General features: G+C 35.7%; 1 protein-coding gene across 1 annotated transcript in view; it reads right to left on the bottom strand.

Annotated features, from left to right (window-relative positions):
- LGSN (lengsin, lens protein with glutamine synthetase domain) overlaps positions 1 to 9673 on the bottom strand; it is a 67717-nt gene extending 58044 nt beyond the window's left edge. Inside the window, exons 1-2 of the mRNA XM_070801196.1 lie at positions 9644 to 9673; positions 8163 to 8288 (exon numbers count right to left, since the gene is read on the bottom strand). Coding sequence (XP_070657297.1) covers positions 8163 to 8288; positions 9644 to 9673 — 156 coding nt within the window. The remainder of the gene's footprint in view (positions 1 to 8162; positions 8289 to 9643) is intronic.
- Between the last annotated feature and the right edge of the window lie 2997 nt (positions 9674 to 12670).

Here is a 12670-nt window from a genome sequence, read left to right as displayed (position 1 = left end):
ATCAAGTAGACTTTATCCCAGGGATGCAAAGATTCTTCAATATATGCAAATCAATCAATGTGATACATCATATTGACAAATAGAAATATAAAACCATATGATCATCTCAATACATGCAGAGAAAGCTTTTGACAAAACACAACATCCATTGATGATTAAAAAAAAATTCTCCAGAAAGTAAGCATAAAAGGAATATACCTCTACATGATAAAGGCCATATACAACAAACCCACAGCAAACATTATTCTCAAAGTTGAAAAATGGAAAATATTTATGCTAAGATCTGGAAGAAGACACGGGTACCCACTCTCACCACTATTATTCAGTGTAGTTTTGGAAGTCCTAGACACAGCAATCAGAGGAGAAAAATAAATAAGAAGTAAAACTTTCACTGTTTTCAGATGACATGAAAACACTAAAGATGCCACCAGAAAGTTACTAAAGGTAATCAATGAATACAGTAAAGCTATAGGATATAAAATTAATGCACAGAAATCTCTTGCATTCCTATATACTAATAATGAAAAATAATAAGTAAAAATTAAGGAAACAATCCCATTCACCAATGCAACAAAAAGAATAAAATATTATAAATTTTTATATATCTAAATATACCTAAAGAGACAAAAGATCTATATGCAGAAAACTATAAGACACTGATGAATCAAAGATTATACAAACTGATGGAGAGGTATACCTTCTTGGACTGGAAGAATCAGTATTGTGAAAATGACTATTACCCAAAGCTATCTAAAGATTCAATGAAATCCCTGTCAAACTACTATGGTATTTTTCATAGAACTAAAACAAATAATTTCACAATTTGTATGAAAGCAAAAAGACATTTTATAGCCAATGCAAACTTTAGAAAGAATATACAGCTGGAGGAATAAACCTTCCTGATTTTAGACTATACTACAAAGCTACATTCATGAAGACAGCATGGTACTGGCAACAAAACCAGAAATATAGATCAATGGAACAAGACAGAAGGCTGGGAGATAAATCCACGCACCTATGGGTACATTCTCTTTCACAAAGGAGGCCAAAATGTACAATGGATTAAAGACAGTCTCTTCAATAAGCAGTACTGGGGAAAGTGGGTAGCTACATGTAAAAGAATGAAATTAGAATACTTCCCAACACCATATACAGAAATAAACTCAAAATGAACTAAAGGCTTAAATGTATGACCAAAAACTGTAAAACTCTTAAAGGAAAACATAGGCAGAGTACTCTTTGATATAAATCACAGCAAGATCCTTTATCATCCACCTCCCAAAGTAATGGAAACAAAAACAAAAAATAAACAAATGGGACCTAATTAAACTTGAAAGATTTTGCACATGAAAGAAACTATAAACAAGATAAAAAGACAATCCTCAGAATGGGGAATATAATAGCAAATGAAACAACTGACAAAGGATTAATCTCCAAATTATATAAGCATCTCATGCAGCTCAATTCCAGAACAAACAACACAATAAAAAAGTTGAGAGAAAACCAAAGCAGACATTTCTCCAAAGAAGACATACAGATGGCTATTAAACACATGAAAAGATACTCAACATTGTTCATTATTAGAGAAATGCAAATCAAAGCTACAAGTTATCACCTCACACCAGTCAGAATTCAGTTCAGTTGCTCAGCCGTGTCCAGCTCTTTGTGACCCTATGGACTGCAGCACGCCAGGCTTCCCTGTCCAACACCAACTTCTGGAGCTTGCTCAAACTCATCTGCAGCGAGTCAGTGATGCCATCCAACCATCTGATCCTCTGTCATCCCCTTCTCCTGCTTTCAATCTTTTCCAGCATCAGGTTCTTTTTCAATGAGTCAGTTCTTTGCATCAGGCGGACAGTCAGAATGGCCATCATTTTAAAAAAGCTGCAAACAATTAATGCTGGAAAGAGTGTAGAGCAAAGGGAACCCTCTTGCCCTGTTGGTGGGAATATGAATTGATACAGCCAGTATGGAGAACAGCATGGTTATTGCTTTAGGAAACTAGGAATAAGACTACTGTGTGTGTGTGTGTGTGTGTGTGTGTGTGTGTGTGCATGCGCGCTTAGTCATGCTCAACTCTGCGACCCCATGGACTGTAGACTGCCAGGCTCCTATTTCCATGGGATTTTCCAGACAAGAATAATGGAGTGGGTTGCTATTTCTTACTCCAGAGGATCTTCCCAACTCGAGAATCAAATCTGCATCTCTTGCATCTCCTGCATTGGCAGGTGGATTCTTTACCACTAGTGCCACCTGGAAGCCCCATGACTACCATATGACTCAACAATCTCAATACTCAGCATATACACTGAGGTAACCATAATTGAAAAAAAAATACATGTACACCCAATGTTCATTGCAGCACTATTTACAGTAGTTAGGATATAGAAGCAGCCTAGATGTCCAGTGACAGAAGAATGCATAAAGAAGATGTTGTACATATATTACACAGCTATTAAAAGGGATGCATTTGAGTCAATTCTACTGAGGTGGATGAAATTAGAACCTATTATACAGAGTGAAGTAAGTTAGAAAGAGACAAACAATATCATGTATTACTGCATATATATTTGGAATCTAGAAAGATGAAACTTACGATCCTATTTGCAGGGCAGCAAAGGAGACACTGACATAAAGAACAGACTTTTGGACACAGTAGGGGAAAGAGACGGTGGGATGATTTGAGAGAAAAGCATTGAAACATATACATTACCATATATAAAATAGATAGCTAGTGGGAATTTCCTGTATGATTCAGGGAACCTTAAGCCTGTGCTCTGTGACAACCTTAAGGGGTTGGATGGGGTGGAAGGTGGGATGGAGGTTCAAGAGGGAGGAGACATATGTATGCATATGGCTGATTCATGTTGAAGAATGGCAGAAATCATCAAAACATTGTAATTCTCTTCCAATTAAAATAAAATAAAAAATTTAAAAATAGTTTAGTATTACTGTGAATAATTATTATAATGGCTCATTTTGTAATATAAGTTCTTTAATAATTGTTTCTAGATTCAATATGTCAATACTAATTAACACCATGCATCTTAAATAATGAACACCTAGAATCAGTCAGTCCTAGGTCTAGAAGCTCTAGGATAAATAAATTGCTTATTGTTCCATGGAATATAAACATAATACATAATAAAAAGCTGTAAACATGTGTTACATGAATGAAACATATCATTGGGACCATCTTCCTATTGAGGCAGCTGAGTCTTTGAAAGATTCAATAATTTATCTGTTTTCACACATGGAAAGCAGTAGAATTCAATATGCTGTTTGAAACCATTCTTTCATTTCTTCATTTTACTTGCAAACTTTACAGGAAAAAAATAGTGAAAACTAAAAATGTTGTCCTTAAGAATACTAAGTACTGAGTAGCTTTATAAAAAAGCAACTAAAAATTTGAGTCTTTTTAAAGAACTTCACATTCCAACCTAAGTGGCATTTCAGTCCTTTGAAGTGAAACTAAGCATACATGGAAAATACAGATACATTTTTTTGGAAGTTACAGAGAGTTAGAATTTTGCTTAATATAAGGGGGTAAAAGAGGATGGGCTCTTTAGAAAAGTGTCGTATATCTTATCCTCAAGCTCATTTGCGAAGAGATTATGGTGTTAGGGATGACCCAGATTGTTTTCAGTTCTGCTACCATAGATTCTGAACACTTTTGCAATAAGATAACATAGATATGCACTGGTCATAACAAACATCCTCTTCCAACAATGCAAGAGAAGACTCTACACATGGACATCACCAGATGGTCAATACTGAAATCAAATTGATTATATTCTTTGCAGCCAAGGATTGAGAAGCTCTAACACAGTCAGCAAAAACAAGACCAGGAACTGACTGTGGCTCAGATCATGAACCCCTTAATGCCAAATTCAAACTTAAATTGAAGAAAGTAGGGAAAACCACTACACCATTCAGGTACGACCTAAATCAAATCCCTTACAACAGTGGAGGTGACAAATAGATTCAAGGGATTCGATCTGGTAGAGTGCCTGAAGAACTATGGGCAGAGGTTCATGACATTGCACAATAGGCAGTGATCAAGAATGTCATCAAGAAAAAGAAATGCAAAAGGCAAAATGGTTGTCTGATGAGGCCTTACAAGCAGCTGGAAAAAGAAGAGAACTGAAAGGCAAAGGAGAAAAGGAAAGATATACCCATTTGAATGCAGAGTTCCAAAGAATAGCAAGGAGAGATAAGAAAGCCTTCCTCAGTGATCAGTGGAAAGAAATACAGGAAAACAATAGAATGGGAAAGACTAGAGAACTCTATAGAAAATTAGAGATACCAAGGGAACATTTCATGCAAATATGGGCACAATAAAGCACCTAACAGAAGCAGAAGATATTAAGAAGAGGTGGCAGGAATACACAGAAGAACTGTACAAAAGAACTTCATGACCCAGACAACCACAATGGTGTGATCACTCACCTGCCTGGAATGTGAAATCAGGTGGGCCTTACAAAGAATCACTACAAACAAAACTAGTGACAGTGATGGAATTCCAGTTGAGTGATGGAATTCCATCCTAAAAGATGATGTGAAATACTGCACTCAAATGCCAGCAAATTTAGAAAACTCAGCAGTGGACTGCAAAAGGTCAGTTTTCATTGCACCCCAAAGAAAGGCAATGCCAAAGAATGTTCAAACTACCGTACAGTTGCATTCATCTCACAGGCTAGCAAAGTAATGCTCAAAATTCTCCAAGCCAGGCTCCAACAGTACATGAAACGTGAACTTTCAGATGTTCAAACTGAATGTAGAAAAGGCCGAGGAACCAGAGATCAAGTTGCCAAACTTGATCATCAAAAAAGCAAGAGAGTTCCAGAAAAATATCTACTTCTGCTTTATTGACTATGCCAAAGCCTTTGTGTGGATCACAACAAACTGTGGAAAATTTTTCAAGAGATAGGAATAGCAGACCACCTGACCTGCCTCCTGAGAAATCTGTATGTAGGTCATACAGATTGGTTCCAAATTGGGAAAGGAGTATGTCAAGGCTGTATATTGTCACCCTGCTTTTTAAACTTATATGGAGAGTACATCATGCAAAATGTTGGGCTGGATGAAGCACAAGTTGGAATCAAGATCACTGGGAGAAATATCAATAACCTCCAATATGCAGATGACACCACCCTTACGGTAGAAAGTGAAGAAGAACTAAAGAGCCTCTTGATGAAAGTGAAAAAGGGGAGTGAAAAAGTTGGCTTAAAGTTTAACATTCAGAAAACTAGATCATGGCATCTGGTTCCATCATTTCATGGGAAATAGATGGGGAAACAGTGAGAAAATTTATTTTCTTGAGCTTCCAAATCACTGCAGATGGTGACTGCAGCCATGAAATTAAAACATGCTTGCTCCTTGGAAGAAAAGTTATGGCCAACCTAGACAGCATATTAAAAAGCAGAGATATTACTTTGCCGACAAAGGTCCATCTAGTCAAAGCTATGGTTTTCCCAGCAGTCATGTATGGATATTAGAGTTGGACTATAAGGAAAGCTGAGTGCCAAAGAATTGATACTTTTGAACTGTGGTGTTGGAGAAAATTCTTGAGAGTCCCTTGGACTGCAAGGAGATCCAACCAGTCTATCCTAAAGGAAATCAGTCCTGAATATTCATTGGAAGGACTGATGTTGAAGCTGAAACTCCAAAACTTTGGCCACTGTATGTGAAGAACTGACTCATTGGGAAAAACCCTGATGCTGGGAAAAATTGAAGGCAGGAGGAGAAGGGGACGACAGAGGATGAGACGGCTGGATGGCATCACCAACTTGATGGACGAGTTTGTGTAATTCCAGGAGTTGATGATGGACAGGGAAGCCTGGTGTGCTGCAGTCCATGGGGTCACAAAGAGTCAGACACAACTGAGTGACTGAACTGAGTTAGCTGATCATAGATCCTAGTTGGCACATTAGTTGGAATATAATATATATCCACATCCACCTAAGAATTATAGAGAAACTATCTATAAAAAAACCTCTGTGTGAAGCAATTTTCACAATGTAAATGATATGGCTGTTCCTCATATGAAGAGTTCTGAATCTTGCTTCAATTCCCAGCAAGATGGCAATTATGCAACATCAGCATCAAGCCCAAAGCAAGTTGCAACTTTGGGAGCAAAGAAAAATCTGCAACAGAAAATTCTAAAAAAGAAAAGCACACTTAGTCAATAGGTTTAGAGAAGGGAAAAAATGATCTTATTAAGGCATGGTGAGGGTTTAGTCACTAAGTTGTGTCCAACTCTTGCAACCCCATGGACTGTAACCCATCAGGCTCCTCTATCCTTGGGATTTCCCAGGCAAGAATGCTGGAGTGGATTGCCATTTCCTTCTCCAAAGGTCTAAAACCATGTTAGTTTCATAACAGGAATCTAAATAACAAAGGAGGCTGAAAAAAATTCAGTCATTTCCCCAGGCTTGATGCTAGTATACCAATTTTATTTAGCTTTTCCATAAGTGAACCAAAAAAAGAAATCTTTAGGAAACTTAAGGTTTTGCATCTAAGCATATTTATCTGTGTAGATAGGATCAAAACAATTTTTGAAGGTGTGGATGGGCAGGAAAGCAACGAATTTGCTTAAAAAGCAGAAAAGACTTGAAAAAATTTTAAATGTGCATTGAGCATATTATATAATATAATGTATATTTATGATAATAGATTCTTAGAAAACTGTTCAAATAAGATCCAAGAACATTATAGAACTGTAGGTCAAATATCAAAAATATTTTAAATATGACAGGAGAAAGCATTCTATCTTTTAAAAAATATAATGTACCTATATCTAGAATTCTAAATACAGTTCTCATCACTGTACCTTAGGAAAGAGTTAATGGGCTAGAAGTAAACAGATGTGTGTTTATTTATATAAATGTGTATCACATACAATTGTTATCATTATCACATAGAAAAGCAAATGAAGTTCTGTCATGTAAAGAAAAAGTGTAAAACTCTTCAAGCCTGTAAAAATGAAAACTTAGGAGATACTATTATTCAGTCTGCAATATAATTATGTATGATAAACAACTTTTGTTTTGTGCTCACTGTATTGTAAGCACTATGCAAAGCACTTTACATGTATTAAGGCATGTAATCCCATCACAAAATCTCTTCCATATGGTATTATTAATGTCCAAATGAAACACAAAGAAGTCCAATAATTTACTCCACATGACATGGGTAATTAGCAGTAGAATCGAGATTAAAACACAGACATTTTGACTTTAGGGAATGTACCCTTAATCACTGCTTGTGAAACACAAACCTAATTTTTTAACATTGATAGAGGCACTTAATGAACTGGAAGAAGGTAAATTTGAGCAAATAAAAATAAGTATAAAATAAACTAAAAACCTTGAAATCTGAAAACAAATCTTTGAATCCTAAAAGAGAGAGCACTTTTCAGATATAAAAACAGAATTAAGAAGTCTTTATAAAGTTGCACAGACAATATGATAAAGCAGGAAAAGTAGGGGAAGTTGTGGAAGGTAAGTCTCTAGCATTGAGCACAGTGGCCTCCACCAGCCACAGCTTCCCCTGTGCCACGCTTACTGCCAACACACACAGAGGCTGCAGAAGATGAGGAGCCTCTTGTCTCACCCCATCTGGCATTCATTTCTCTTCCACATTATAATGTGGAAGCATCAGCCTTTTGTGTCAACTTATGTGGATGTTTTCTGTATTGAGTCATAAAGCATCTACAGGGCAGATAATAGATCTTACCCAACTCACTTGGCATATCACCCAACTCAGTACCACACTCAAGGTTTTTGATAAATAGATTTTAATTTTGATAAGTAGATGTGCTGCTATTTTACTCAATTTCACAGTTTCATACACCAATAGGGTCTATTTTGAGGAATAAGAATGTGTTTTTGATCTAATATCTTTTCATTGATAAGAATTTGGCTGAACACATGACTCCATGACATTGTTTGGAATAGGGGATGTCAGTAAAATATTCTTTAGAGAATATCATACCATATCTAAGGTTAATAACAGTTCATTTTTACTGAAGACTCTGACAATGAATTTGTTCAGGTTGGGGACATGACCATTCTGGGCATTTTCTTTATGCACACAATCTGCTCTCCTGAATCTATTGAGCCTTTAGTTTTTGCAGTTAACCTCATGCTGTTGCTGCTTACGTTACCAGAGTATCTGGTATGGAACACAATCATTGTCCATTTCAAGGCATCAGTTAACTGGTAAGGGATGTCACACACCATCTTCCTTGCTCCTTCCATATTTTTTCTCTTCCTGAGAATATAACTCTATGCAGGAGAGCACAGAGGACGTCATTCAGTGAAAAATTAGGTCAAGGGACACCAAGACTCACTTTTTTTCCCTACATCTATTAAATATAATGTTCCATCCCAGTTGGCAAGGAATTTTAACCCAAAAGATAGCATATCTTTTGTTGTAAAAACTGTGTACTGTAAAAACATATTGTTGGTTTTTCTGTTTTCCTAAGAGTGAACTATCAACATTTGGTCCACACTCATCTTGGGGAGAGCCTGACTTATAGATTTAAAAAAAAAAACTGGGTCATCTGAAATTCTTAACTAAAATCGTGGAAAGTGGGGGAGAAAACACAGTTCTGCCACAGTCTCAGTGTAGTAAAAGCTAATCCAGGATAAAAGTAAATAGTTAGAAATCAAAATTCCAGAAAGCTAACAATGTGCATACTAATTATTTTCTTCCTCTAAGTCATCACTTGCAGCTACGAGTTTAATTTCAGATTAATTTGTTCTGTTACTCAAATATTTCTATTGTTTGATCCCACTGACAATAACAGGATGCTACTTGATAAATCACAGCCACTGCTCAGTGGGTCCCTTCTTCACAAAGTGTAACCTGGTTTTACTGTGGAAATAACTCATCTCCAGCTGCTTATACTCATCATACACAGCAATGACCCCATTCTTCCTTACATTTTTAGCTGTCTTCCCCACTAGATTGAAGAGTCTACTCTCTATTTTCCACTATTTCAAACACAGTACATTGGCCTACCATTGTGCCTCACACATGGTATTTTCTTAACTTTAATGAAAACTCACATACTACAAGTCTTGACTACAGCATGCCTCCCTGTCTACATTCATAATGATCTGTGAGAATAACAGAAGCTGAAGTTGGGTACAGATATGTTAAGGAATAATGAGAAATGTTACATGTTGGCAAATGAATTGCTTAAGATATTCTAGAGCAGATGAGTAATTATCACTAAAATATAATTTGAAAATGACTTCTCACCTTTAATCACTTAAGCTCAAAGCATTTTTTGTTTGAATGAAATAAAAACTTTGAGAAAAACAGATTTGGCTCTCAATAACAACCAAAATAGGCTTAAAAATTTTAATATACTTATGCTTCAAATGAAGTTATTTTAAATTATTAATCAAATCAAATACACTTTCCTAATGCAAATTCAGAATTTAGTTTTTATTACATTTTTATACTCAATGTGTCATAGAGAGTTTCCTCACAAACTTCCCCAATGCAGACATAAAGCAAGTATAACCATGTTGTCCTGATTCATTCTGGCACTCAAATAGTTTACATAGAATGATAAAAAGCTTTGCTGTTGATATTTAGGTAGATAATATTTTGATTATTAATTTCATACCTCCTTCAGAAGGTCCCCTTCATCATTCATCTCACACTGTTTTACTTAAGCTGGCTTTGGAAACCACAATATCCGTAACAAATGCATTCAACATGTATTTATATGTATACCCAAAACAAACATTGCAGATGATGTATTGCGTGGAGGCTTTTTCCAGAGGAATCTGGCAGTTAACAAAAGATAAACACCAGACTTTGATGTGTCATGCCCAAGGCACAGGACACCAGAAATGCACTCGAAAGGTCTAATCACAAATCCGCATTTATGCTTGACTCTCTGCAAACAAAGGACATACAAAGCTTAAAACTATGCTGATCAACATTTTCTCCAACATACTGAAGTTTTTCTATATAACAATTGTATTCTGGAATAAAATCTATTGTTAGACTGAGACAATGAAATATTTTTTAGACAACTATGCTATCAAAGTCCACAGAGAAAAGCACTGTTGGGAAATATACGTGACAGACCCAGATTTTCACTAATTTCCAACATCTACTCAGTTGTAATTTCCATTTTTATTTTATTTTCTAGAATCACTTCTGGTCTCTAAATTAACTCTAGTGTCTTGTTGTATAACTATTGTCATCTTTCTTTAGCCTTTTCAATTCTCCAAACACCAGTCTCTGAGGAACCCTGGTCATTCTAACTGTGTACCATGTACACAGAATCATCTACAAGCTGCCTTACATGGTCCCAGAATCAGTCAGAGAAAATAGGAGATACTTTTTCAAAGGGAGGTTGCTGCCTTCAACTTCAACTTCAAGACTCGTTGAAGGGGTGGTAGGAGGCACTTTCTGAATGCAGTCAAACTCTGTCTATCCTCCTCCATGCATGAATTACAGTCTTCACAGCTGATTATTCCTGTCCAAGTCATATAAGTCTGAGGAAGTCCAGGCCAAACTCTAGCTGGTCAGCTGGGCCTGCCTCTCTTGTTCTCTCTCTTCAGTTTCATAGTCATTATTTTATGTTTGTTGTAATCAACTCTAATTTTTCCTTTATTTCTTTGAAAATCTTTTGATCATCACTGCTTTTCTTTCCTACCTTATGAATGTAACTTCTTAGTTTACAGTCTTTGTTTCTTTCTAATCAAATTGCAATATTAGATTCAAATATATTGTAGATAACAGTTGCTATATTGCCAACAAATTTTGATCTCTGTTATTAATTACTAAAATATATACCAGAAAGATTTTCATTTCTCTCTTCAAAATTAAATTAGGCCTATTTACCTGTTCATGTGGTTGTTTTTCATAATTTCTTCCAAATCTAAACACTGATTCTTTTTATAAAATTTAATAATACATACATTTATTTTCTGAGGGCTTCTCTGATGGCTCAGCAGTAAAGAATTTGCTTACCAATGCAGGAGATGAGGGTTCATCCCTGGATTGGGAAGATTCCCTGGAGAAGGAAATGGTGACCCATTCCAGTATTCTTATCTGGAAAATCCCATGGATAAAGAATCCTGGCAGGCTATAGTCCAGGGGGTCCAAAGAGCCAGACATGACTTAGTGGCTAAACAAAACAAAACAAAACAAAGCCCAAACATATTTATTTTGTGGTCTCAAGATGAAGTCAAAAGTTACAGCCAAAGTTTTCAGGTAATCTAAATTATTTCAAACACAACAATCTAAATACTTTTTGCACCCATAGCCATACTCTCTTTCCTTAGACCTCCAAATTAGTAACATTCTAATATTTGAGATAAAATGGAAAAATTGTGTCATAAAACAGAGTTGGTGCATTTCTGACAAATAAATCAGATAAAGAATTAGATCTTATTTTTTAGAATTTAGTTGCTCTTCATTTATGAGTTTTCGTGTTATGCAGAGCACTCTTACATGCCCAATAAATGATAAGCTTCACATCATTAAGTCATAGAGATCTTAATTCAGAGATTCTCATTTCTAATGACACTTTACTCACTGAGCACCTTTCGAATTCTGTTGTGCTCATTGGGCTTGTACACTATCATCTAACTGCCTAATCAAATTATCATTTGCCCCTCTTTATTATGATTGGACTCCTTTGGCAGTGAACTACAAGATTAACCATTTTAACAAGGTCCCTGGCCAGGAAACTTTTAGCTTCTTCTCCCACCCACCCCCCAACCCCAACCGATCTAGTTGTATACTGACTGTGGTTAATTTCAAAATTGCTGAGTCTAGTTTTGCTGGTTATTTTATACATGCAATTTAATTAAATGTTAAGTAAACTAATATGAAGAAAGGTAGTCAACATTTTTTCAAATCTGAACTGAATGCTTTACAAAGACAGAAAATAAGAAGCAAAAAGGGAGACAACAGAAAAAGAATTGACTGGTATAAACCAGTAAGACAAATTGTACCTTTTAACAAACATCAGAGAGCTAACTCTACATAATCAGTAGACAATGCAGTGTACCACATAGAACTTTCCAGAATTAAGAGAAAGGAAACAAGAAAGAGAAAAGAAACAAAGAAATAGGAAAAATGAAAAAGGAATTTAAAAAGAAAAAGACCAATCCAGGAGGTTCGACATAAGAATAATAAGATACAGAAAAAGATAAAAGAGAGAAAATAGAGGGGGGATGAATCTTCAGAAACACTGATTTCCAAGAATCAAAGGGCATGACTTTCGAGAATGAAAGAATACACTGAATATCTACTGACATGGATTACAGTTGATACAAGACTCCCCATCATAAATTTTAAGAATGCTAATATATATAATAGATAAGGAATAAAAATGAACTGAAAACTTCTTACAAACAACACTAGAAGCTGGAAAACAATGAAGAAAAAATTTCAGAGTCATACGTTAAGATATTAACCCATAATTCTATACTGTTTCATAACTAATAATCAAGTGAAGAGCCAAATGAAGACGTGCTTCACACACTACTCATAAACTTCTCTCAGAAAACTGATAAAGATATGTGTCTCTGAAATACAAAACCAAGAGAGAGGAAAACCATAGATGCAAGAAAACCATAGATCCAAATGGGGAAAGTAAAAAGAATCTTCAGGAAATGGATAAGGTGAA

Source organism: Bos indicus, chromosome 2 (assembly GCF_029378745.1).
Source record: "Bos indicus isolate NIAB-ARS_2022 breed Sahiwal x Tharparkar chromosome 2, NIAB-ARS_B.indTharparkar_mat_pri_1.0, whole genome shotgun sequence".
Taxonomy (NCBI): domain Eukaryota; kingdom Metazoa; phylum Chordata; class Mammalia; order Artiodactyla; family Bovidae; genus Bos; species Bos indicus.
Note: the sequence above shows the minus strand (reverse complement) of the source record. Positions and strands in the feature narration are given on the sequence as shown.